Here is a 23,498-nt window from a genome sequence, read left to right on the forward strand (position 1 = left end):
TGGACCACCTCGCAAACAACGAACATGGCACCCAGGTCGCTGCGGCCAACAGGTCACAAAGCTGCAGCAACAGCAGCCACGCTCTTCCTGCTATCAACGTCGGTCCTCGCACTCCCACAGCTCCGCGCCCGTGCTCTCATCGGCCCAGAAGACCTCAGAGATGCATATGACTACATCATCATCGGCGGCGGCGCGGCTGGACTGACGGTAGCGGACCGGCTGAGCGAGGATGCCGACAGTACGTTTCTATTTCCCCGGTCGACCCCCATGTTTTGCAAGCACCCCTTCTCCATACCGGTACTAACCCTTACCACGTGAAAAGCCACCGTACTGGTCATCGAGTCTGGCGCCCTATCAAACTCGGACCAGATCAACCTCGTCCGCGATAGCCTCACCTGGTTCACCGATCTGAGCCTGTTCCACCTGCTCAACACCCAGCCCAACCGCGAGCTCAACAACATCTCGACGCTCGCCTTTGTGGGCAACGTCGTGGGGGGCAGCTCGGCGGTCAACGGGATGCAGGCCCCCCGGGGCACAAAGGACGAGTACAATCGCTGGGCGGAGGTGTATGGAGACGGCGGCGAGGGGTGGGGATGGGAGGGGATGCTGCCGTACTTCAAGAAGGTTAGTGCATTACGAATATGCTTCTGAAATGGCGACGCCACTGTCCTCTGACGAAAACCAAAGCTTACATTTCGATGCTGTACACAGGGAACGCATCGGCAAACACCTTCTCAGGCCTCGCTTGACGTCATGCCATACTTCAAAGCTAATCCATCTGAATATTGGGGCCAAGAGGACTCAACTCGGGTGTACACTGGCTGGCCAACCTTTCAGTTCCCCGGCGTCAGTAAGTATTCGTACTTCCACTGTGGACATCTACACGAAAGCGCCAACACTGACACAAAATAGAGTACCAGATCGAAGCACTGGCACAAGTGCCTGGGGTGAAGTTCCCAGAGGACGCAGGTGCCGGTGAAGCGGGCGTTTACTGGTATCCGAGCTTTTGTAAGACTCTAGCCATGTTGTCCCACATATGTGCTCCGGAAAGCGCGACTAACAGGGGATGCCGTGATAGTCGATGGCGAGGGTTCATTCAACCGATCGTATGCAAAGACTGGCCATTGGGATGGTCTCGACAGACCCAACTATGATCTTCTGACGAACAGCGTCGTCACCAAGATTGAAATCGACGCAGGCAATCGCGCCTGTGGAGCGACTTTCCGCGGGCGGTACGACAACTCGACCACGCCGGACTTGAAGGCTGTCAAGGCGAAGAAGGAGGTTGTCCTCTCTGCAGGCACTTATCACAGCCCACAGATTCTGCAACTCAGTGGCATCGGACCCAAGAAGCTGCTAGATGAGGCGGGTATCGAGGTCAAGGTCGACTTGCCTGGCGTTGGGCAGAACTTCCACGACCACACTTCTTTAAATTTGACATATGCTTGTACGTTGATACCTATCGTATTTCTCCTCTGCCTTAAATCTCGCGGCATACTGGTTTCAAACCTTCGATCTGACTGACTCTAACTCTCTCCTTTGTAGACAAGAACTTCACCCTCCGCCCCAACCGGCGGGACGACATGGTTGGGCAGAACCCTGAGTTCCTGGAATGGGCCGACGAGCTCTGGGCCGCCAATCATACCGGCCCGTGGTCGCGCTACCTATTTAACGTGGGCGCCTGGCTCCCGCTGACCGTCATGGCACCAGACGAGTACGAGTCACTCGCATCGCAGGTCGACGCGCAAGCGGCCTCCCCAGAGACGGTGGCATCACTGCTCCCCAACGGCCAGGACACAGATCCCACCGTCGTCGCGGGCCACGCCGCGCGGCTCCAGGCCATGGCCTCGTCGATTCGCAACCCCAACGTCATCTTCTACCAGCAGGGGTTCACGGGGGACGAGCCGAACTTCTACATCACCTACGAGAACCCGCTCAGCGCGGGCGAGATCAACATCAACACCACGGACCCCTCGGGCCCGCCGGTCATCGACTGGCGCACGTACAGCAACCCGGTCGACTTTGACATCCTCATCGCCATGGCGCGCTTCCACCGCAAGCTCAACCTCGAGTCCCCCGTGTACGCCGAGTTCCTGCCCGAGGAGACGGGGCCCGGTCTGGACGTGCAGACCAAGGAGCAGTGGGTGACCTGGATCCGCAAGGAGACACAGCCCAGCGCCATGCACCCTACAGGGTCGTGCGGGATGATGCCCCGCGAGCTGGGCGGCGTGGTGGATGCGGAGCTCAAAGTGTATGGCGTGCAAGGGCTGCGGGTGGTCGATGCGAGTGTGCTGAACTTGCTGGTTGGGACGAATATTTGCCAGACCGTGTATGCGGTTGCGGAGCGGGCGGCTGATCTGATCAAGGGAGTGATCTGAGAGGTGGGGGCTTGCAGGCAGTTGTCGATGTATGATCTTCCCCAGAACTTCACTGACCGAGAAACGTCGCAAGAATAACCTTTCCTGGTAAACGTAATTAAAGTTTGAGGTCATGGCCAAAAACATCTCTATTGTCTCGCTACGGACAAGGTCTGAGAGCCAATGTCTCAGATCCGAGAAGCCAAGTGACGATTACTGAAGAGGTGCCTTTCGGCGCCATGCCTCGAACCGGCGGGAGTTTGTTCCAAAATAGACTGACGGGACAAGACAAAACTCAGCTGTTCTCTATTGAGGGCAGGAATGCGGAAATAAAACTCGTGAATCAGTAATGCGAGCTGTACCGTTGTTGGCGAACACGCACTCGACAGCGGACGGCGGGAATAGAGTTCGAACTAGCCTTGTGTGACACCAAAGCATTCCACGGTTTCTGCATACCCGAGAAGTCGGACACGGTTTAGCTAGCTGTGCCTGCAATGGCGCTTGTCACAACGTAGCAGCGCCAGAGATTCGAGTGACAGGCAATCGCCGCTGTCAACACTTTACGAATTCGCCCCCCTGGCCCAAACAGCGACTAGCTGATCATCCATTACCCAAATGCTGCTACAAGTTCTACAAAAAAGCAACTAGTAAAGCTCGAGGCGATGAATGCAAACTTCTTTTCACGACTGCAAGACATGCCTTCCGCGCTCGGCTGAGCTAGATACAAGTGGCTTGCTGGGTCGAAACCTAGCGACATGAGATTCGCAAGCCGCATCGACCCGATGTCACACCGGCTCGGGTTCAGGTACCTCTGCGGCCGAGGCAAGAAGCCAACCCACGTGGGGATTCCTGCTGGCCGTCGATAATCCCATCTGGAGCTTCCATCAGCTCGCAACCTTGAAAGCTCCGAGAACTAGTGAACTAGTGCCGGCCCAGCCGCCTGTCCCGTCAATCTTCCAAGCCACTGGACTGCATGCGGGGTGAGATTATGTGTCTAGCGAATGGTGGACGTCAAGTTTTCCCAGGATCAAGATCGCGGCTCCTTAGCGCGCCGGCCTTGCGATACGGGCCAGTCCGCTCTGTTGCGTCCTTGTTCATCTATATATAAATGGCATCTGTCGTGCTCGGCATTACTTGCCTCTCTGTTCTCCTATCCTCGTATCCGTTCTCGCTTAGTTGGCACAGCGCCGTTTATCGCCCCACGAGAAATACCAGAAAGGCTCATCAAACACTTCCAGCATGAAGTTCAGCATCACCTCCCTCCTCCTCGCGGGTCTTGCCTCCACCGCCGCCAGCGCTCCTGCTCCTGATGGCCCGGCTGCCGCCACAGCAGGAGATACCGTCGAAGCCGCCGCCAGCAAAAAGTTCTTCCTCGTGGTGCAGTCGTCTGACGCCCGCGTGACGGGCCTCTGCGTCAACCCGTACCACACGGGCGCCGGCACCTCGACCAACCAGATCCAGCAGTGCGGCCCGGCCCCGCCCAAGCAGTACAACTTCAACAAGCAGAAATTCAAGCTCAACTACCTCGGCTACGGCAGCGGCGACGACAAGACCAAGTCATCGCTGCGTGCGGACCCGGGCCTTCCGTACAGCAGCTGGGGCGACCTCAGCATGGACGCCGCCGACCCCGGCACCGAGTTCACGTATTCCAAGGACACGGGGTTCTTGCAGAAGGGTGCTGCCGATGGGCTGGGCTTTATTGCGTGCAGGTGGTCGCACGCGGGCGGGTGGCAGCTCTTCGCACTGGGGGATCAGAATGCCCCAATCCTGGCGAGTTGTGCCAAGGTCAAGCTGTTGAAGGGATGCTACAACACTGACCCGAACTGTGTGAACAACACGTTTTGAGCATAGCTGGGAAGGGAGTAGTGATGGACGGAAGTCCCTTACGGTGGGGGATGACCAGTGGTTGTTCGGGCATTGACTTTGCTCCATTAGATCATATCGAACCGCTGAATAATTCTCTGACCAACACGAGACCTTGGGGCCTTAGCATCATCTGCATGATCTGATATACGTGGATTAGATGCCCTCGCACGCTGCACTTTCTTGGCATAAAGCGACCCCTACAGAGCTGCACCCGTCCCTTCCTGCTTCTGTCACGTCGCTGATGAGGAGAACCTGGTTGACACTGCGCAAAGTTGCTCGCTAGTTGGGCTGTCAACTTGTTAGACTAGCTGTAGCGTTCTTAGAGCACCATAGGCGCTGGCATCGTGTTAGGGTTGCGCCTGACGCGTTCATCAAACCTCTCATCGCCGGGTTTGCTGCTTAGGAGACTGGTGTGACTACCGCCTTCCGTATTGTCATCAAACGCATCGTCACTATCAGTTTCCAGCTGTACAGGGATGCTTTTACCAAATTTTACTTGTTGTGACTCTACAATTGGCTATTGTAACTCTCTACAGTTTGGTCTCTCGTCGTACATGGCCAATTTCTTGTGTGGAAGTGGATGGTGCCGATCTACAAACGCGCGTGTTGGCAACCTCGGCTGTGCCCGACCTCTGAGTACTCTGCTGTGTCGGGGTTTCGCCTCCTTCATACGCCTCGTGCCAGAAGAGCTTTGGTACACAACATAGCCATGCAAGAGGCACAGCCGATCAACAGGACGAGGAACCCACTAAGCCTTCAACGCAGTAGCTCTAACCAGAACTGTTCCCTCGCTGGATCAATCCAACGTGCATGCTTCTTGAAGTCTCTGATTGCTCTCTTGGTGAGCTTGGTCGCATATGGTGGGATTTCATCACCGGGAGCCTCTGCATTGCCCCACGGCTCCGTGCCGTGGACGAGGCGTGCAAAGTCCGGACCAAAGGGTGTGGGAGTGGCCACATCGCCGGGGATTTTGCCCCAGTCATCCCATATCTCGTGCGGATCTCTACAGACCACACGTTCCGCCGTTGAGCCTCGACTGCAACTCCATGTGTAGGTCGGCTCCGCCTGAGCGTCGCCGGGGTCTGCTTGCCAGTAGTAAATGTCGCGAGAGGGGTTGGACCGTGCCCATCGCCACAAAGCCTTGAAGCTCTCAGCTCCCGAGCCGAAAGTTGACATGCGCGGCGTCACGTCGAAGATGTAGCCGCCCGTGAGCGACGGCAGTGACCAGGTCCCGTGAGGAATAGAACGATCCTGCTCGTCGACGGGTTCGAAGACGCTGACGAACGCGTCCCCCGGTTGGGACTCAAGGTGCGTGCCGACACGGGAGGAGGATCCGCTGGCCAAGTTGCCTTGGTTATTTTTCAGGTAGTCCGTGAATTCCGCCGGCGAGATGTCTTCCTTGGCTTCTGGCGTGAAGGCGGTAAACCAAGACAGCTTAGGGAGCTGGATCGAAGCGATTGCCTCGATGTGTGCCGTCGTGAGCTTGCAGTCCCTGAACTCGACCTGCTGGAGCCCGGGGGCGTGCAATGCAAGGAAGCTCGCCATCACGGCCGCGGGTATCTTCAAGCGGATCAGACTAAGCATGCAGAGGCGAGGCCAGCGAGCATCACCACAGACAAGTGAGTCGAAAAAGGCCGTAGCGAGCTCCGGATTGGAATCTGATGCTGGTGGGATGCGACACCCGGGATCGGGTTTGTAGCGAACAGTGAGGCTCTCGAGACACTGGAGCGAACTTAGGATAGTCGCAAGAGTCCTCACACAGTCCGTGCCGGAGCGAGGTAAACAGATGTCGACGTTCCTGATGTGCTGGAGATCCGCTATGGGGACGGGGCGGAAGTAGGTGACGCTGGCCACCTTGTCAGAAACGTCAAACCTGGTCCAGGAGACCACCGCGTTCCCGACCCAGTCCGACTCCTCCATGTTGTTGTTTCTGTTCTCAATGGCCTGAGCAAGGAACTTGTACGGCTCTGTCAAGCTGGTCTTATCGTTCCAGTCCAGGCTTCCGATTTTGGGGCCATCCTTGTAGGAGATTGCGCCATGGCCCTTGATAGGGTGATAGCCTGGCAAGCTGCGGTATTCTCGCAACTCCAGCGTTTGTAGATGCGGCATCGCGGAGAGCGCTGCACTGAGCTCTGGGCAAAATGCGTCCCATGCGCGGGTGCACTCGCGTGGCCAATCTCGAAGCGGAAGCCAGCAGTCATCCAGAAAGACCTGGCTCATCACTCTCGCTTTCCTGCTGTATCCTCTCAACGGGCCACCCATCCATCGTCTGAGAACGGTCTCTTGGTCAGGAAACATGACCCACTGAAGGACCTCAATCGACTGTGTCAGATAAGGTCGAGAAGCGATGCTGAGGAACGCCTGTCGATCAATCTTGAGTGGCGAGAGCACAACGCGAACGGAAGATGAAGTATTGCGCGATCAGTGGATCCTGTTGCTTGCAGAGAAGCCGCAAGCGCTTGAGGTCTTCCTTACTGAGCTGGCTGGTAATCATATCGAACAACTCGGGCGGTAGACTTTGCACGCCTGCTTTGGCGACACCGGCGTCCATGATGGCAGTGTTGCAACGTCTTTGCATCTTGGCCAGAAGGAGCGGTCAGTACAAGCGCTCCGACGCCGACACACCGTTGAGATGAGCGGGGAGTCCTCAAAAGCCCACTGGCTATTTAGAAAGAACAGTGCTCTTGTTCAAGGGGAGCGATGCGGTGCCGTGGAGACAGAGTGATGTGGTGTGTTTGATATGTGCTCGCGGGAATTGCTTGCGGCTGTTGAGGGAGCCTGCCAAGTTGATAAGCCCCTCGTGGGCGGGGAGGCGATGACTGAAGCTCGAAAGGGAAGACACAAGCTCGAAGATTCCTGGATGAAGACGCGTCCTAGGCGTGGACGCGGAAGGTGCGTGGCGAGTCTGTGCCGACCTGTTGAGTCTGGGTGAGCTGTGCGTGAGGTGTCAGATGGCGAGCCACTGGTTAACACACTTGGGGCAGACTGAGCTGAGACTCAGAGCCAGACCCCAGGTCAACCGGCCTTTGGGAAATGGAGACTTCCTCTGCGTCACTGTTGACCCTTCTGATACTGTAACGAAGCTGGGCTTGATGGGCGAGGCGTCCGGCGGGGATGAAAGTGACCAGCCCTCGAGTGAATGGCCAGGGCCGATGAGAGATGGTGTCCATCAAAGCGAAGTATCAGTGAGTCATGGGTGAATGAGAGCATCAAGCCGGACAAACATTACCACGCTGTCAGTACATTGCCAACACACTTTCAGCACGCCGTGGCCTTGTGTGTTTGTTTCTGCCTCTCTCAGGCACTCAGTAACGCTCTGGCGAGGAACTCTTTTACCTCATTCATCGTCGGATTCCGCCCGCCCATGCAGCGATACTCTGGCAAGGCACCTACCCACTGGATTCGCCGACACCTTGGCTCGTTCTGACCAGCCGTGTCTTTGTTCTTCAACTCAACCTTCCGGCCACGAGTGCCAGACTTTGCAACTTCACCCTGCAGGCACATTCCACACGACAGCCTGGCACATGTCAATCACTTCTTGGTCCTTGCCAATTCACCTGTCCACTGCCATTCGCGATTCTCTTTTGCATTTGTCAAAACAGGGACAATAGCAACTCCAGACACCCAACCGCAACCGCGACTCGACCGTCTCCCACCCGAGATCTTCGATGCCATTGTTAGCAACCTCGAACGTCCAGACCTCAAAGCCCTAAGACTTGTAAAGACACATAACGATGAATCCATACTCAGACACCTCTTCCGATGCGTTCGTCTCTCCGCCCTCGTCGCAGACCGCGAGAGCTTTTTCAGCATCGTCACACGACCGTACCTCGCCAAACATGTCTGTATCCTTCGCTGGATCACTTTCCCAAATAATTCCCACTGCTTTAGTAGATGGTTTACGTACGACGATAAGGTCCGAGAAGGGGACGACTATAAACGAGCGAAGCACGACTTCGCCGACAATTGCTGGCTCCAGATGAATACCGTCCCTTATACCACTCTCCGGCAGCTTGAAGAGTGGTCCAGCAGCCTGGGAACTGCAGTCGACAACTTGCGCCAGTTGGACGCCTTGCAAGTATTGCCAGGCAACTTGCGGGACGCTGCATGTATACCATCTGTCGCTCAGACATGCTCGCAGTGGACAACACATTGGGACAAACCAATCGATTCCACCATGGCACTGGCTCATCATCAAGGTCGACATTTCCACGTCGCGAATGCATTCCTCTGCCGCTTCGTCACGGACAGGGCCCGTGGCTCCCGCGGTGCCAGGGCAACACCCATCGCGGCGTCCTTGAAGGTCGGGTTCCTGCGAGAGGGCCGGCCACTCGCAATCCCGCTTTGGCCGACATCCTTTGCTGGCCGCCTCCATGGCGAGATTCTCCAATCATTGACACGCGCAGAAGTTCTTGTTGAACACTTCAGGCCGGAGCATCTTGATGCGCTGGCATCGGCCCTCGCACATGCACGCGACTTGCAGGAGTTGACTGTGGGGTGGTGCAAATACAAGAGACGCGGATCCAGCACGCCAACCACAGCGGCCACCACCTTCCTGGCAGATCTGGCCCGCCGTGGGATCTCCTGGCCCAGGCTGGAAGGGCTTCACATTCGACAAGTTGGCCTTCCTGTCGAGGTGCTTGCGTCTCTTGTCGCGCTCCATAGCTCCATGCTGCGGAGAATGCTCCTCGGCTGCCACATAACCGTCGGCCATATCATGGCGCTCGCCAATATTCCAGGCCTGTGTCTGCAAGACTTTTCAATCCCGTGGGGGGGTAAATCTCGGTGGATATCTGACGCTAGACGCACACAACTTGATAGAGTTTCTGAACCACAGGCCTGGCGACGAACCAGCCGCAACAAGCATACGCGAAGCACTTTCTTCCAATCCACTGAAGACGCCAGTCCATACGATCGGGAAAGGACGAGTTCCACTCTGGCAGATGTGGTTGAATCGGCACAAGACCTGGGTCATCGAGTCCAAGGACTTCTCAGGCGCCTATTGTCTCCCGCCCAAGTCACACGAGCACCTGTGGAAATGGGGCAGGAAAGCGCCCGGCGACAGTGTGTACTACTGACGCTCGAAGGATCAAACAGGGCATCCAAGCCGAATATGGAGGTTTGAATGGCCGCGACACCAGGTGGTCCGGTACGGTGTCGACCCCCACACTTTTACCTATGGATGGAGTGAGGCCTTCGGGGACACGGCGGAGCCGACGCCGTTTGGGCCTGAGTTCGCAGACTTTGTCGAGAAGCAGACTGAACTTCTTGGTGATGCATACGATGGAAATGAGCTCGTCATACCCGATGACGCGACGTGCATGGGCGCCAGCGAAGCGGAAGCCGCCAGTAACGCGAAGCGTGCCTGGGATGACTCCAAGGCTGGTAGGCTCGCATAGGACACGTTCTGGTAAGAAAGCAGATCTGCCTAGATATCATGGAATGTCTTCCCTCTATCAAGAGTTGGTATTCACAGGGAGAGTTGGAAGTCTGTTATTGTACCAACTGAAAAAATCTCCGTGAGGTCATCTGCCTGCCCGACAACTTCCACAGCTCACGTCTGGATTGCCGGACATAGTTGGATCTGCTTACTGTCCGACCTGTCTGCCACGATGCCCAAGGCGTTGTTTACTCTGTTGCCCACCTTGATTCCGGCCTGGAAGTGTCTTTCGTTGGTCTTGCACTTGTGTTCCTGGCTGCCGATGTCGCCACGAGGCACTGCGAGGAATGGCTGCCGCTGTGGCTTCCTTCGCCGAGGTGGGTATCCGACATGATGCCTGGCCTGCCGCCCTGCTCTCCTCGGCATGCCAATGAGCTTGACAAGCACGAACCGGAGTATCATTTTCCAGTGACGCCAGCAGGAGCTGGCAGAGTGGTTCACCACAGAGACCGGCCTGCCCCGCAGTGCCTGGTCTTCGCACCCATGCTGTGGCTGCCTGCCCTGCGAGGTGTACCACTCCTTCTCTGGGGTTCCATCCTCTGCATCCATCGCGTCCCATCAGCGGCGCCTGCTCAACCACTATCTTAACGCACCATTGCCAGCGTGACATCCCGTCCTCCGCCTGTCACGACTTCCCAGCACGCACAGCCTGTCGGTTGCTCGCCCTCTCTCTCTCCCAGGTCGTGTTCACTTGTGCTGACTGCTTTTCACTTCACAGATCCTCCCACCTCTCGTCGCCGCCAGTCACTCACTTCCTCCTCACCACCATGCTCGACGACGGTCGCGTCCCCGCCCGGCTTGCCGCGTCCCTGGCCACGCTCGCCCCCGAGCTCCTGGATGTCGTTGTCCGAGACCTACCTGTGGACGACTTGAAGACGTTGCGACTCGTCGTCAGTGACGAATTCCACGACGCCGTCATCGGCCGATATTTTTTTTCGCCGGGTCGTGCTGTCCCCGCTGGAGTTCCATCGGCGCGGTCTGATTTACATTGCGAGCATGCCTCGCCTGGCATGCCACGTCCGGATCCTCGAATGGCAGGCCTTTCCTACATGCGTCAGGGGCCTTGGAGTATGGACGGATGCGAATACAGACTGTGCCTTCAAGGGACGCTTCCAGGGCGTGGTCTGGAAATACCATCGTACATGCTGGCTCAGTCCGTGCAACACGCTGACCGGCCTGATCGCGGTCCTCAACGCGTCGCGCCCATGGCTAGACGACGCCCTCGCCAGACTGCCGGGCCTGGACACCATCGACGTGCAGCCGCCTCCCCTCGACCGTGCCATCCGCTCCAGCAAATATATTAACCAGTCCGCCGAGCCCCTCCACCCGCCGGGCAGAATCTTCGCCTCACCCGCCTGCCTCGCACGCGAGTTCCTCTGCCAGGCCTTTGAGGAGTCGCGGCAGCAGTCACCAACAGCTGCAACCAGCCCCGTGGCGATCCACGTGCGCGACTACCGACCGGATGGCATCGACGATGTAGATCAGGGCACCGGCCAGTCCTTGTACGGCACGCCCCGTGCCGAGTGCTTGCGGTCCCTGACCGTCGTGCGGCTGGCCCTGGATCAGCTGATGATCAATCACCTGCCGACAGTCATCTCAGCTCTGGCAGAAGCCACCGGGCTCAAGAAGCTCGACGTCAGGCCCCGGTCAAGAGACGGCTACAAATTCTACTGCGACCCAACATTTGGCGTACCTCCTCCTGCCTCGCTGCTTAGTGTTCCGTTCCTCGAGCACTTCCTTGCTCGCCAGGAGCTCGTCTGGCCACAGCTCGAGTCGCTTGTGCTGGCTGCAATCCAGGTCCGCGTCGATGCATTCCGTCACTTTGTCACCTTGCATGCTGGGACGCTGCGCGAACTGTATATGAGCTCCAGTCGTCCCTCCCCTGCTACAGTTGCCCACATCCAGGCCCTCGCCACCGTCCCGGGCCTGCGGCTAGAAAGGTTCGAGGTCAAGACACCCGAGCCTGCCCTCACTGTCAAAGAGCGGGCAATGCTCAACTACCTCGAGAATCCCCGTTGTGCCAGCAACGTCATCGGGATCAGATTGTCCAAAATCAAGCAGACCGATAGGGTTGCCGTTAGCGTCCAGAAGCCGGCTAACTCTGGCTGGCGGACGATGGACTGGTGGAAAGACACCGAAGAGATCCTTCTCGAGGTCAGGCCTCATCTGACATCGTACCGCTTCAGCACGGCCAAGAGATACGAGCGTACTTGGAGATGGGTACGGCCGCTTCCAGGCGACATGGTCTGGTACTGGCCAGTTGGAGACGACGAGGAGCCCGGCGAGCCGACGGGCGAATGGACGTTCCGTCGAGCAGGAGACTCCGAGAGCTCAGCACAGACTGGGGATGACCCGCACTCGATTTGGCACGACTGGGACGAGGCCAAGGGAGACGTCGCCGAGCCACGGCCCTTTTCGCACGAGCTGAGTGTCTTTATGGTGCACAGGGCGAGCTGCACGGGAGATGTGCTCAAAGAAGGCGAGATGGCGCTGCTCCCCAGCGATGCGCGCATGTTCGATTGGGAAGACATGCAACATATAATGGGTCAGGACTGGGTTCGGGGGCCGTAACCAGTCGGCAGCATGTACTCAAACCAGCATGGGTTTCTGGGGCAGCTTGGTGTGAAGATGTATCGTGCTGCAAGGTAGATGGTAAGGACCTCCAAAACGTGGTCATGTCTGTCTTACCATGAGTTACGTTGAGCAGCAACCATGACGACTGTAAGAACAGTCCCATGTACGCTTGCAAAATAAAGGAATGTGACTTGACAATGTTGGCCCTCCGCCCTTCGAAGTGTTGTTGTCAAGTGCATAGCACAAGCCCGGTCGAGACATAAAATCACTCAGCCTGCGCGGTCGCACGCTTTTTGGAACAGAACGTGTCCGAGGTTCTCCGGTCGATCACAGGCTTGGGTGGATCTCTTTGGGTACATCGTGACGTACGCCCACCTTTGATGAAGATCGCCGGCAGGCCGGCTCTCTCCAGCTCACCTGACCAAACCTGCTTATTCCCCCTCCTCGCTTGAGCAATATTGGCCACGACCCTAAAGTACCATGCCCGATTAAGCATCGTCTAGATCTGTGCAAGGGTCCCTCCATGGCTAGTTGGGTACCCAGACGCCTGGCAGAACTTGCATCCAGTGCGCGCATGGTGTCCCAGTCTCGCTGAATCTCCAACGTGCGGGCGCCACCTTTCTACAACTCGCCCGACATTCCGGACATTGTTACATGTACCCCTTCCGGGGGCGCTTCTATCTACGGCCTCGGACGCGCAGCCACGTGATGCGTGAGGGGATTAAAGTATCTACGTCAAAGCCAATGCCAACCAGATTTAACCTAAAAACTTAACAACTTAGTACAAGATTACGTGTGAGCTCCATCGATCTGGCTTGTCCCTGCATGACGCCTCTGGGTCCAGCTGCTGCAGTCTGCTCCCTACACCACCATTGATGGACGGACTCAAATATCTCTTTTACGCCCACTCGAGCGACACATGGCCATTTTGTGAAACACGACTAAATCAACTTATCATACCAGTTCTGCATTGGTTGCGTCATCCCCGCGATTCGGCAGCGATGAGATTTCCACAACGCTGTCGGCGAGTCTGGAAGGAAACCCCCTCCACCGCTCCCACTCCCTCATACACTGCAATCGTGAGCGTAAGGATTTCCTAATCCAGACCCAGCTGCCTGGCCCTCTCCATGATGTAACCCCGGATGAGCCGGCTCTCGCAAGCGCCATGCCGGAGGATCTCGGTCTTGAGAGCGAGGATCTCGTAGCGCAGGTACTCGACGTGGGCGCTCAGGATGCAGTTCTTCTGCGCGAGCTGCTGCTCCGTCTCCTCGAGCTCTGCGACTTCGCCCTTTGTCTTACTGCGGTACTTGGCCGCGGCTGTCCGGTTCTTCTCGCGTACCCGCCTTTTCTTGTTCCTCCTGCCTACCCGGGCCGCGGTGCGGGCTGCGGCGGCGGCGGCCGTTGTACATGACCGCTCAGACTGTGCGGCGGAACTTGCCGTTGCATCTGTCGACACTGTGTCACATGTGGAGCCTGCGCTGTGTTCTCTTTCTGGGCCCGAGACTTGCGAGATCTCGCCATGCTGTTGATCAAGTTCGTGGTGGGTGGTCCACCCAGGCGCACTTGGCGACGAAGGCTCAAGAGTAGTCTCCTCAGGAATGGTCTGCGTCAGCGGGCTGGCAGTAGAGTCGGGAAATGTGGCAGGACCGGTGCTCGGGGGTGATGGCCGAGAGGTTGTGGTAGGTGCAGCGTCGTCGAGAGCTGTGGTGGAAAGCCACAAGGGGACGAGAGTGTCAAAGGGTGCCATGTCGTAGTATGGCTGCTGAAAGGGCACGCCGGGCGTTTCGGAGCCAAGGCCCATGGCGAAGCAGCCATCTGTGGGAGGTGAAGGGGCTTGTACGTGGCCGACGTTGCTGATCAGAGCCGCCCAGGAAGTGTCACCCAGCGTGTCACAGCAGGGGGTGAAGCTACCGCCGGACCAGCCATGTGCTGACTGCCTGGGTTGTGGCCGCTGTGTACTATCTGTAGCGAGAGCCATTGTGGCAGCTTGCTTGGTGGCCTATGTCTTGCTGGCTTGTGCGGCTGCTTGTTGTGTCGTCGTCTGTTGGATCATTTGACCTTGTTGTCGTGGCCGCAGAGGCAAAAGGCAGGGCTCGTGAGGGCGTGGGGCCCTGCGCCATCCATGGCAACGAACACGCTGCCCGACGGAGCAAGCAAGCAATGCCGGTCGCTACGTGCCTATGACGACACAGTGGCCGCGTGGGAGCACGGGGGCGGCCTGTCTGTGGTGCCCGGCCGGGTGTGCAGGATCGGCGGCCGGTCTGGTCCGGCACCCGGAACGGCTGTGGGGCTCCGGCGCCCGGATTGGCTGAGCGGGCAAGACTCCGGCGAAAGTTCGTCATCATCCCCGGGGCCCCCAGATGCCCTGTAGCCTCCACGTCCTCGGCATGATCCATGGCGGAGATGACAGAAAAGGGATTAGACAAAGATCAAGTGCAGATCATGACCTACATAACTCATCATGGCAAAAGGATAAAAAGAACTCCGAATCGGGGAATCGAACCCCGGGCTTGACGGACCAGTTGCCTCGCACGGATGTGGAGAAAGTGAGAGCGTCAAATGTTAGCCACTACACCAATTCGGATGTGTTTTTCTGATTGGATGACAGTTGCCACGCTTATATACTTTTATATCAGTCTACCAAAACAGCTAGAGGTGCATGTAACGCAAAGGTGGCACCACACATGTAGAGACTGACATGGTCAAGATGACTCTGCCACTTCAACACACTACCCTGCCATCTTCCAGTGCTCTCGTTACAGCAGAGCAGCAGCAACACCAACCGCAACAGCGACACCTCCCACAAACGGCGAGGCCATCGCCCCGGCCGCCCCGCCGGGACTCGCCGTGGTCGAGACGGTGCTGCTCCCGCCCTTGTTGGTCGGGCTGGGCGTGTACCCGGCAATGCTGGGCGTGCTGACGACAATGGTGACCCCCTCGGTTGTGATGGTGCCCTCGACCATGGTGTACGAGACCGGCTCGCCTACTCCCTGCGTCACTTCCTCGTCGGCGCGCTTGTGATGAATCTGTGTGTGACCTCCTCCGCCAACAACCCTGCAGGAACTTGGTCAGTTGGTTGTCTGGCGGAGACCTGGTCACAAGCCACGTGCTAGAAACACACGTCATGCCGATCTCGTTTGCCGGTGGTATGCTTTGCAATGTAGTGGGGCTCGGTGTGGGCTTGACTTACACTGTGCCAGGACCGCGGCCTGCGAGCACTGGTGCGCCTTTGAGAGCTCTGTGATGTCGAAACGTTAGCACAGGCTTCTGGGGTTCCTGGCGGGTCGTGGACGCTCGTCATCCGGTTGGAAGGGGGGCACTTACATTGTCTCTGCAGCACCGAAGGCTGCGAAAATGGAAAGACTGAGAAGAGTGCTGAGTTGCATTGTGGGTAAAAAGTGGAAATAAAATATCGTGGATGCTCGTGAGAAAGTGGGTATATAAATGAAGTCAAAGCGGCCAAGTCAATTGGTTCGCGCTGAGAGGAGAAGGGAAAGAAAGGAGAGGTTGCTGGACGTGAGGATGATGGGTTGACTCCTCCGTCCGACATTTGGCGCTCCATTGACTCTCTTATATCCCTTCTTTCGTTCACGATGCCGGTGCAGACAACGCGTATCACGCTGATGACGCCGTTGCGCTAGTCTGGCATAGATCAAAGCAGGTTCATGGTGCTCCGTCGAATAGACTGCCGCTTAGGTCTAATTCTGGCGTGAGGACCATCTCCAAAGCCGTTCGAGAGCCGTGCGCCGCATCAGACAAATCACGACCCGCGGCGCAACGGCCACGCTTGGACGCCCCCTCCAGCCGGATTCGAAACTGTCCAAAGGCAGATGGTGTTTCCACAATCTCGCGGCATGGCTGTCGATCCACGCCAGGCGGACTAGCCCCGTTCTTGAAACAACGAGACCTTTATCAATGTTCAGTCGTCTCGAAACAAACGGCCCGCCGTCAAAGCGCACCCAGTCAATCGTGTCTCAATCCCATGTCCTTACTAGCTTAAGGAGTTTTTGATGTGCCGCTGTCGACTCCAGCATGCGCCCTTCCTCTGTCCAGCTGTCTAGATTGATGGCACACGGTTTCATCATATATCACGGGTTATGCCATTGCTTGAGATTCCACTGCCCTATCAGCTTGGCAATTCATCTGGGTAGTGACCTACTAGCCATCGTTCAGGCTGCTATACATGAAGTACTGACACGGCGGTGCTTGAGGGACAATGAGTCGTGTTTGCATATCCGGCCTAATGCGCCGTCGCTCCTTCTTCTATACCCGAACCGCCATAGGCCAGTAGTATACAGCTCTTTGCCCCGTTGGCTCTTTCCCATATCTACCGCCGCGAAAACGCATATTGTCGTGCAGACTGATCTGGCTGCGAAAATAGAGTGACTTCCATCTTGGCCTTTCTCGGCGTCGACAGCCCCAGTACAGGCTGGTTCAGCGTGGTGCTGATTATTGTGTCCTTGGGCATGTGCAAGTCCGGCAATGCAGCGTGCCACAGTGTAGAGTGTGTGCGCCCATGACGTAACGCCTCGACCAAAGTACTCCTCTCCACTATGTAGCACGTCTCTGTCCCGGCTGCCACGATCTGGATGGCCTCGAGAGCGGACCATGGTTCTAGCTTGCCCAGCGCCTCTATATGGCCCAGCGTAATACCGCACCGGTCCAGCACGAGCCGCCTTAAACTCGCGCAATGCTGTCCTACAAACGCGGCCAGGTGTGACGCCGTTACGGCTACGTGCGCCAGATGTAGAACTCTGAGGCTCCGCCAATGCAGGTTCTTCTCCAGCACATGCTCTAACCAGATGTCTCCGCCGCCACCCAACAGCCTCAAGCCCCGCAGTCGTGACCTCAAACTGGACAGTGCGGGCAGCACTCGGATCATTGTTGCCCTGTCGACCCGGTCGAGCTGGAGCTCAATCGCATCGAACCCCGTGAAAACATCCTTCGGGATACAGTCGAGGTGTATTCCTTGCCCCATCCGCCTTCGCGGGTGGGAAAGATCGCACTGGGGCGTTGTGAGCTGAAAATGGCTCTCAGGGGTCCCGGTCCTGTCTTGCCTGGTGATGCGCGCCTGCAAGTTCGAGACGATAAAGTCGACAAAAAGCCTCGACTGGGCCCCCTGCCGCACCGCCAGTCTATCCGACCTGTACCTCATCGAGTGGACCGTCACGTCGCGGTACACAACGCTCGTCCGGGGCAGAGTGTCCTGTCTCATGACCGTCGACCGCGGTGTCACCGGACCTTTCTCCCTGCTCAGCTCGATCCGGTGCACCACAAGCGAAGCCAGCCGCGGCATGCTGTCCAGGGCAGGCACAAACCACCCGCGAAACTCGTCAAATACGTCCTGGCAGGAGCTCGCGAAGGCGGCGGCGGCAGGAGCAGTGGCCTCACTGCCAATGTCGTAGCTCTTCATCCAGCACGCCTCGGCCATCTGGGCGTGCAGGGCGCGCTCTTTTGCCCAGTGCTCGGCCATCTCCCGGGCATACTCCTCCTCGTCCCGCGGGACGTCGCCCTCATCTTCTTCTTGGGAGCCCGCATCGGCCCCTGGGTTCTGGGCCATGTACTCCTCGCTCGCGGAGAGAGCCGTGTCGGGGAGGTCAAACCACACCAGCTCCTGGACGTGCCTGGCCAGGTGTGGGTGCGAGGCGATGTTTAGGAAGGTCTCGCGGGACAGCTTAAGCGTAGACAGGGAGATGCGGCGGAAGATGTGCCGCAAGATAAGGCTGTCGTAGTTGGGGCAGACAAAACGCAGCGCCTGGAGTGACGAGGGATGGAAACGAAGACATTCGAGGACCTGCTCGAAGAGCTCTGCTGGTATCGAGCAGAGGCTGGCTGGAGCACGACAGGTTGGTGTGGCATTGGTCGCCATTCCTGCTCCTGTCAAGAAAGCCGATCACATTGACAAAGTTCTCCCAGTTGTGACCGACCAAGTAGGGCGAGGGGATCACAGGGCTGTGTCTTGCTGCTGCCTTGCTTACATAAGCTTTGGTGGATGAACTTTTTGCTGCTGTCACGCATGGAAGGGCCATATACGGTCGAAGGCCGTCCTCAGTCCTCTTGTAGCTTTTCTTAGGCCCCATTGGGATGCCAATACTGAGACCTTGCAATGAGTACCCTAAGGGCTATAGCAGAGCCTTAGATCTAGCTAGAACCATGGGTTGATACCACGGCGAGAACAACAATGACGAACGAGAGGAGAAGGGATGTCCTGGAACCCAGTCTGAGCCCTCCCTGTACAACAAAACTTTCTGCCTTACCATTACCGGGATCGGCCTTCCACCTATGGGCTGCCGCAGTTGACTGCAGTTGGGAGGACGTGTGGCTGCAGATGGTCTCACAAGGCCAGCCAGTAGGACGAGGGGATGTACCCTGTGGGAGGCCAACCAACATCTCCTGGCCGGTGTCTGAGCGGCCGCTTCTGGCGACCAAAGCCTGGTCCGGCGGCTAAGTGATGACGGCTTATTTAATCTCGCCGAATGCCCCGCGGAACTCTGCTACGAACGGCAGGTCCACGTCGCACTCACAACTCTCGCTCTCAGCCTCAATCACCACCAATGGATCCGCTGTCCTCGATGCTCTCCTGCCTCTGCGGCAGCGACGACGATTATCACTGGCACAAGAACTCTGCAGGCTCTGCACAGCCCTTCATTAGCAGCGCGGAGCTTAAGCGAGCATTATCCGCACCTCGCGCTCCTCCGCCTAAACGCACAGGGGAGCGTTTCACCGCAGCAGAAAAGGCCGTCGCGGACGTCCTCTCAATCCTGCGTGCTGCAGAGAACGATACCAGCGCCGAACTACCTCAGCAGGTCGACGACATCGTGACGGCCCAGGGTGGCTGGACGGAGTGGATCGCCGAGGGCATTCTCAATGGCATCAAGGCCGTGCTGGAGCAGGGCGACCCGGACAAGATCGGCAGCGCCATGAAGAGCGCATACGATCGCTCCGTCGATGCAGCGGGCACGGCCTTCCAATTCGCCGAGGACCACCCCGTCGCGGCGGCTGGGCTGCTGACGATCGTTGCGGTTGGCGTCTTGGTCCTGCTTGCGCCCGTCGTGGTTGAGGCTCTGGGCTTTGCCGAGCTGGGGCCAGTTGAAGGTACCGTCTTCCATCCTGCTGTTCTGGACGCCGTTTCTGGCGGAAGGGCGTCAAATGTGTTTGGTCTAGCTGTGCTGACTCTTTCCTGACAGGCTCGTTTGCTGCGTGGTGGGAGAGCACTTATGCTGGGTACATCCCCAAGGGTTCGTTGTTTTCGTTTTTCCAACGCCTGGGAATGCTGTGGGGCAGAGCCTAGGGTAGCTGGCGGCGTGGTGTGGTGGATGGTTAGGCTGAGGGTCTTAAGGTGCTGTTCTTCGTTGTGAGGTTTATGGTCATATCATCGGACCAAGCTGGTCCCGTGGGAAATCATCTCGCCAGCATCTGCCTTCCATGTGGCTTAGCAGTTGTCAATCACTTCCTTCATATTTCGATGCCTGTTTACCCAGACCACATCTCTCTGCCCATTAGCCTTTTCATAATCTCACATTTATTGAGAATGAACTGTTGGCGTGACACGAAGACCATACTGCATTCTACGGTACTCACACTGGATGCCAGCCTTCTGCCTTACCTTGTGATTTTGTGCTCGGTACCCAGAAAGTTTCGGAGGAGGCAGGTGTGGTGCTTTTGAAACTCTTTGAGGCATGTCTCTGCCATTGTGCTGATATACTTGCGGTGATTGTTCGATGTCTAGTTTATGCTCTCCGCTGTCCTGCCCTTCATAGCTCACGATGTTGACATGCATCTCGACAAACCCAGATCCCAGAGTCTCTTATGTCCCGTTGCCAACAGGCTCATTCTAAACCAGCTGTCCCTGTCGTGGCCAACCGTCACTCGCTTTGCACCAGTGCAGCTGACTGTCAGTTCTGTATCAGCGCCAAATGGCTCTTCCTGGCCATTCGATGTGCCCATAGCTCCGAGTATATCCCCTCGTAACGCCATAAGCCAGGGGTGTACAGCTGACACATAGTCGCGGATGGTGACATATCCGGCATCCGGACCTCCGGCTGAGGGCGTCACCATGATAGTGGCTTCCTTATTCAGTGGCCTGTCCTGACCACAGCACTTCACTAGTTCAGCGCCGTCTTCATTGTACCCCGCATCTTCATCATCTTCATCTTCATTGTCGACCCACTCCAGGTGTCTACGGCGATATTCCTCGCTGATGGACCAGATGACCGAATCATTGCCGTTTGGCAAGTGTGGATCCGAGTGATTCCAGTGCGCCTCAGACCACAACATGTCCCAGTCGTCTAATTCGGAGACAGACACAGTAATGGACGAGATCTTAGGGTCGGTAACAGGACACTCGGCGACAGGGTGCCACTTGCCCGTCTGACGGTCGAATAGTGGTTCTTGCCGAATGATGCCGTCTTGTAGCGATAGTAGAGAGACAGCGGTCTCGAGGGGCCCGTTGAGGAGCCAGAAGATGTGTAACAAGGGTATAGAGGTCCCGATCCATCTACCCGCGGCTACGTGCTCCTCGTACGTCGGATACGGGAACTGAGTTCTGTGAGGCGCGCTCGGCAACGTGAGGCTGAAAGAGTTGAAAGAGTTCTCGGCCATTTTCGTTCTTGCTTGGCCAGTTCGGGGGATCTGCAGGCGGACGTCCTAAAGTCTGATGATGGGATAGGTGGTGCGATTTGAATCAGTGGTTTTAGGCGTTGTCCAAGCCTTGATGACTTCTACTTGTTTGGTAGTTTTCTCCGCTTTGTCGTTTTCAGGTGAGGCCTTCGCCGCAAGGTCTCATGTCATGCTCTGCTTCCCATATCTTGACTTTTTTTGAGGGCCTCCATGCACACGCTCACATCACGACTCCGAGTGGGTCCTATGAAATTTGTTCACCGCCGTTGTTGGTTCGGTCTTGAGCCTGGTTAACGACTTATCGCACTGGACTTCCACGCCAGTTCTGACACATTAGCGTAGTAAACTTGTCCAAGCCGTGCAAACCCTGGTCAGATACGGAAGGTGACACTTGAAATGTCGTCCGATAATTCTACAGGCATCGTGAGCTGAGGCCTCATCAAGACCAGTATTCGGGCCGTTCTTCGAGCCATCTACCGTATCTCGAGAGGTTGGGAAGACAGTGTTGCTTCCAACAGAATTTCTGTCCTGTCAGTTCACATTTGCGCCCAGTCAACTCACCCCGAAGTCTTGAGAAGCATAATATTCCATCCCAAGATTCAGGCAGACGCAGCGAAGCTCTCTCGCCTCAAAATCTTCTTGGGGTTCTCAAACCGTTGAGACTCTGGCGAACCTGGCAAGTAACCAATCTGACAACTCATCGTCCAGGCACCTGACATGCTGCTCCTTGCTCTTTTTGCCCTCCAACTACTGTCAGTCAAGGCGGACGATGTATGCAAGCCGGTCACATGGCTACCCGACGGCGCGAGCGAAGCGGCTCCGTCTAGCGACAACAGCACGACAACCATCCCAAGGTACCCTGCCTTGGACTTGATAACTACGGGAGAGCTCAAGCCTGGCGAGATCCGCTGTCGTTACGCGACCGAGACCCGCAAAGATGTCAACCGCTGGACGTGTGCATGGCTGGCTGAGAGGTACCACATCACGCTCGATTTCTTCTTCACGCTCAACCCGTCCCTCGGCCGGGACTGCAGCAACATACGCCCCGAAACGGCTTACTGTGTCAAGGGTTGTAAGTAGTGACCGGTCCTGAGTCTACCACATTAGAGACATCGGCCCTATCAGCAGATATAGTGGCTAACAGAATATTCTTTGACCCGAACCCAGTCATTGAGCCGCTCAGATCGCCTGACGGTCGCTGTGGTCCGTTGCATAACAACGCTACTTGCACGGGAACGACTCATGGTCTGTGCTGCAACGTTGATACGTGGACCTGTGGCAGCGAACCGTAAGTCGAGCATAAGCTCCCTTGTAGAGGAGACCCGAGAAGACGGAAAGGTACCAGGGAATTGCTAATCTGAGCTGCTGTGTTATCTGCAACAGAGCCGACTGCGACGACGGAACTTGCTACGAGGGCGCATGCTTGGGCGACAAGGTCTACAGTACCGATGGCACATGCGGCCTGGAACACGGTGGCCGCCAGTGCGCCGGGAGATGGGGGGACTGCTGTCGCAGGGATGGGCAATGTGGAACGGGAGAAGATTTCTGTGCTGCCGGCCGATGCCAGTCTGGCAACTGTACACCCTATCCAGCGCCGCCCCCGATGGTCTGGGGGAACTCGACTGATGGCAGCTGTGGAGGCCCGAACAGGTATACTTGTGATAACGTCCTGGGGCCTTGTTGTGGCAAGAACGGGAGGTGCGGAGTGGAGGAGGCTCACTGTGGCCCGGGATGGTAAGTGTGGGCGATTGCAACTTCGTTTCCGCTCTTCTCTTCCTCGTGCTTCTCTTTTCGAGACATGATACTAACGGACGTTGACGTGCAGCCAGCCGGAATTTGGTGAATGTGACCCCCGGAGTCCTCCGACTTTTCTGATGACTTACTTGTCGTCGACCCGGACTGTGACCTTGCCCTTATTCTTCAGCACGAGCTCGACCTCGACCTCGCAAGCCACAATATCCCCATCGACAGGACCATCCTGTAGCTCAACATCAAACCCGGCGACTTTATCAACAGCTGAGCCCACTACGAGCTCAACTTCAGAAACCCTACCCAGCTTAATGACGACAGATCTGAAGTCTCTCCCCAGCTGTGGCTAGACTTATCTCAGGAATATGGTGCCGTGCCGTCTAATTTCTTTCACTCGTCACACCTCGCAAATGCACCTCCGTGGCTTCCCTATGCTCAAAGTCAGCAGCCGGATTTGCCTTCCACTCAAAGTTATGGCTCATGGTATTCCTTCCCCCAACACCAGCCCATAACGGGGGCTGAAGAGCACGGCGTGAATTAGCCGTGCCGTCGCCAGGAAGTCCCCCCCCGGCTAGCGGGCGATATGATGGGGCGAGCCTGGGTCGGGAACCGTCGTTGATGATTCGCGGGGCTTCCTAAACGGTCATTCGAAATGGTCCTGGAAAGTTAGCTAGTGTATAACGAACTTTCCATAGAGGCGGGGCTAGTTGGTTCCATCCCAGAATGCAAAGGACAACATTTGGAAGAACTACCTAGTGATTGCCCAAGCGAAATAACGATGTTGGCAGTGTCTCGACCTTCCACGCCAGGCCAGGTGTTAGATGCTCGGCGGAGAAAAGAATTGAGACCCTGTCCGGCCTACAACGTCCGGTGACATCCCGGTACCGGCCTGC

At 57.0% G+C, this 23,498-nt stretch overlaps 10 protein-coding genes and 1 non-coding gene across 11 annotated transcripts; 5 read left to right on the forward strand and 6 right to left on the reverse strand.

Moving 5' to 3' along the window:
* Positions 1–24: 24 nt before the first annotated feature.
* On the forward strand, positions 25–2,378 carry B0I36DRAFT_250584 (uncharacterized protein; the record flags this gene model as incomplete). The annotated part of the gene is made up of 6 exons (XM_046150555.1): positions 25–238; positions 323–624; positions 712–850; positions 913–1,008; positions 1,064–1,447; positions 1,546–2,378. The coding sequence occupies 6 exons, from the start codon at positions 25–27 to the stop codon at positions 2,376–2,378; spliced, it is 1,968 nt and encodes a 655-aa protein (XP_046007940.1).
* Positions 2,379–3,596: 1,218 nt separating this feature from the next.
* Positions 3,597–4,202, forward strand: B0I36DRAFT_352634 (uncharacterized protein; the record flags this gene model as incomplete). The annotated part of the gene is made up of 1 exon (XM_046157130.1): positions 3,597–4,202. The coding sequence occupies one exon, from the start codon at positions 3,597–3,599 to the stop codon at positions 4,200–4,202; it is 606 nt and encodes a 201-aa protein (XP_046007941.1).
* A 777-nt stretch (positions 4,203–4,979) lies between these two features.
* B0I36DRAFT_352635 (uncharacterized protein) lies at positions 4,980–8,064 on the reverse strand (the record flags this gene model as incomplete). Its single annotated transcript, XM_046157131.1, has 3 exons — positions 4,980–6,584; positions 7,617–7,715; positions 8,053–8,064. 3 exons carry the CDS (start codon positions 8,062–8,064, stop codon positions 4,980–4,982), a joined length of 1,716 nt encoding a protein of 571 aa, XP_046007942.1.
* A 138-nt stretch (positions 8,065–8,202) lies between these two features.
* B0I36DRAFT_434150 (uncharacterized protein) lies at positions 8,203–12,305 on the forward strand (the record flags this gene model as incomplete). Its single annotated transcript, XM_046162686.1, is given in 6 exon segments — positions 8,203–8,998; positions 9,321–9,608; positions 9,623–9,633; positions 9,802–9,980; positions 10,382–10,731; positions 10,754–12,305. The coding sequence occupies 6 exon segments, from the start codon at positions 8,203–8,205 to the stop codon at positions 12,232–12,234; spliced, it is 3,105 nt and encodes a 1,034-aa protein (XP_046007943.1). The 3' UTR covers positions 12,235–12,305.
* A 1,028-nt stretch (positions 12,306–13,333) lies between these two features.
* B0I36DRAFT_366345 (uncharacterized protein) lies at positions 13,334–14,215 on the reverse strand (the record flags this gene model as incomplete). The annotated part of the gene is made up of 1 exon (XM_046159281.1): positions 13,334–14,215. One exon carries the CDS (start codon positions 14,213–14,215, stop codon positions 13,334–13,336), a length of 882 nt encoding a protein of 293 aa, XP_046007944.1.
* Positions 14,216–14,719: 504 nt separating this feature from the next.
* On the reverse strand, positions 14,720–14,821 carry B0I36DRAFT_t159. Its single transcript has one exon. It is a non-coding gene; the product is annotated as a tRNA-Glu (tRNA).
* Positions 14,822–14,993: 172 nt separating this feature from the next.
* On the reverse strand, positions 14,994–15,623 carry B0I36DRAFT_366346 (uncharacterized protein; the record flags this gene model as incomplete). Its single annotated transcript, XM_046159282.1, has 3 exons — positions 14,994–15,291; positions 15,428–15,475; positions 15,562–15,623. 3 exons carry the CDS (start codon positions 15,621–15,623, stop codon positions 14,994–14,996), a joined length of 408 nt encoding a protein of 135 aa, XP_046007945.1.
* Positions 15,624–16,352: 729 nt separating this feature from the next.
* Positions 16,353–17,507, reverse strand: B0I36DRAFT_331345 (uncharacterized protein). The gene has a single exon (XM_046154969.1). The coding sequence runs from the start codon at positions 17,450–17,452 to the stop codon at positions 16,565–16,567; it is 888 nt and encodes a 295-aa protein (XP_046007946.1). The 5' UTR covers positions 17,453–17,507; the 3' UTR covers positions 16,353–16,564.
* A 1,242-nt stretch (positions 17,508–18,749) lies between these two features.
* B0I36DRAFT_162013 (uncharacterized protein) lies at positions 18,750–19,795 on the forward strand. Its single transcript, XM_046148675.1, has 2 exons — positions 18,750–19,332; positions 19,425–19,795. The coding sequence occupies exons 1-2, from the start codon at positions 18,792–18,794 to the stop codon at positions 19,526–19,528; spliced, it is 645 nt and encodes a 214-aa protein (XP_046007947.1). The 5' UTR covers positions 18,750–18,791; the 3' UTR covers positions 19,529–19,795.
* A 307-nt stretch (positions 19,796–20,102) lies between these two features.
* On the reverse strand, positions 20,103–20,838 carry B0I36DRAFT_366349 (uncharacterized protein; the record flags this gene model as incomplete). Its single annotated transcript, XM_046159283.1, has 2 exons — positions 20,103–20,129; positions 20,230–20,838. 2 exons carry the CDS (start codon positions 20,836–20,838, stop codon positions 20,103–20,105), a joined length of 636 nt encoding a protein of 211 aa, XP_046007948.1.
* A 735-nt stretch (positions 20,839–21,573) lies between these two features.
* Positions 21,574–22,997, forward strand: B0I36DRAFT_294999 (uncharacterized protein; the record flags this gene model as incomplete). Its single annotated transcript, XM_046151835.1, has 4 exons — positions 21,574–21,928; positions 22,024–22,144; positions 22,240–22,590; positions 22,682–22,997. 4 exons carry the CDS (start codon positions 21,574–21,576, stop codon positions 22,953–22,955), a joined length of 1,101 nt encoding a protein of 366 aa, XP_046007949.1. The 3' UTR covers positions 22,956–22,997.
* Positions 22,998–23,498: the final 501 nt, after the last annotated feature.

Source organism: Microdochium trichocladiopsis, assembly GCF_020744255.1.
Source record: "Microdochium trichocladiopsis strain MPI-CAGE-CH-0230 chromosome Unknown B0I36scaffold_9, whole genome shotgun sequence".
Classification (NCBI taxonomy): domain Eukaryota; kingdom Fungi; phylum Ascomycota; class Sordariomycetes; order Xylariales; family Microdochiaceae; genus Microdochium; species Microdochium trichocladiopsis.

What these genes read in the sequence shown, in the direction of transcription:
- B0I36DRAFT_331345 (XM_046154969.1), bottom strand. Translation starts at nt 17,452, where the DNA reads ATGAGACAGGACACTCTGCCCCGGACGAGCGTTGTGTACCGCGACGTG.
- B0I36DRAFT_162013 (XM_046148675.1), top strand. Translation starts at nt 18,792, where the DNA reads ATGGATCCGCTGTCCTCGATGCTCTCCTGCCTCTGCGGCAGCGACGAC. An exon ending in CGAGCTGGGGCCAGTTGAAG is followed by an intron (nt 19,333 to 19,424) that starts GTACCGTCTTCC and finishes CTTTCCTGACAG; the next exon opens with GCTCGTTTGCTGCGTGGTGG.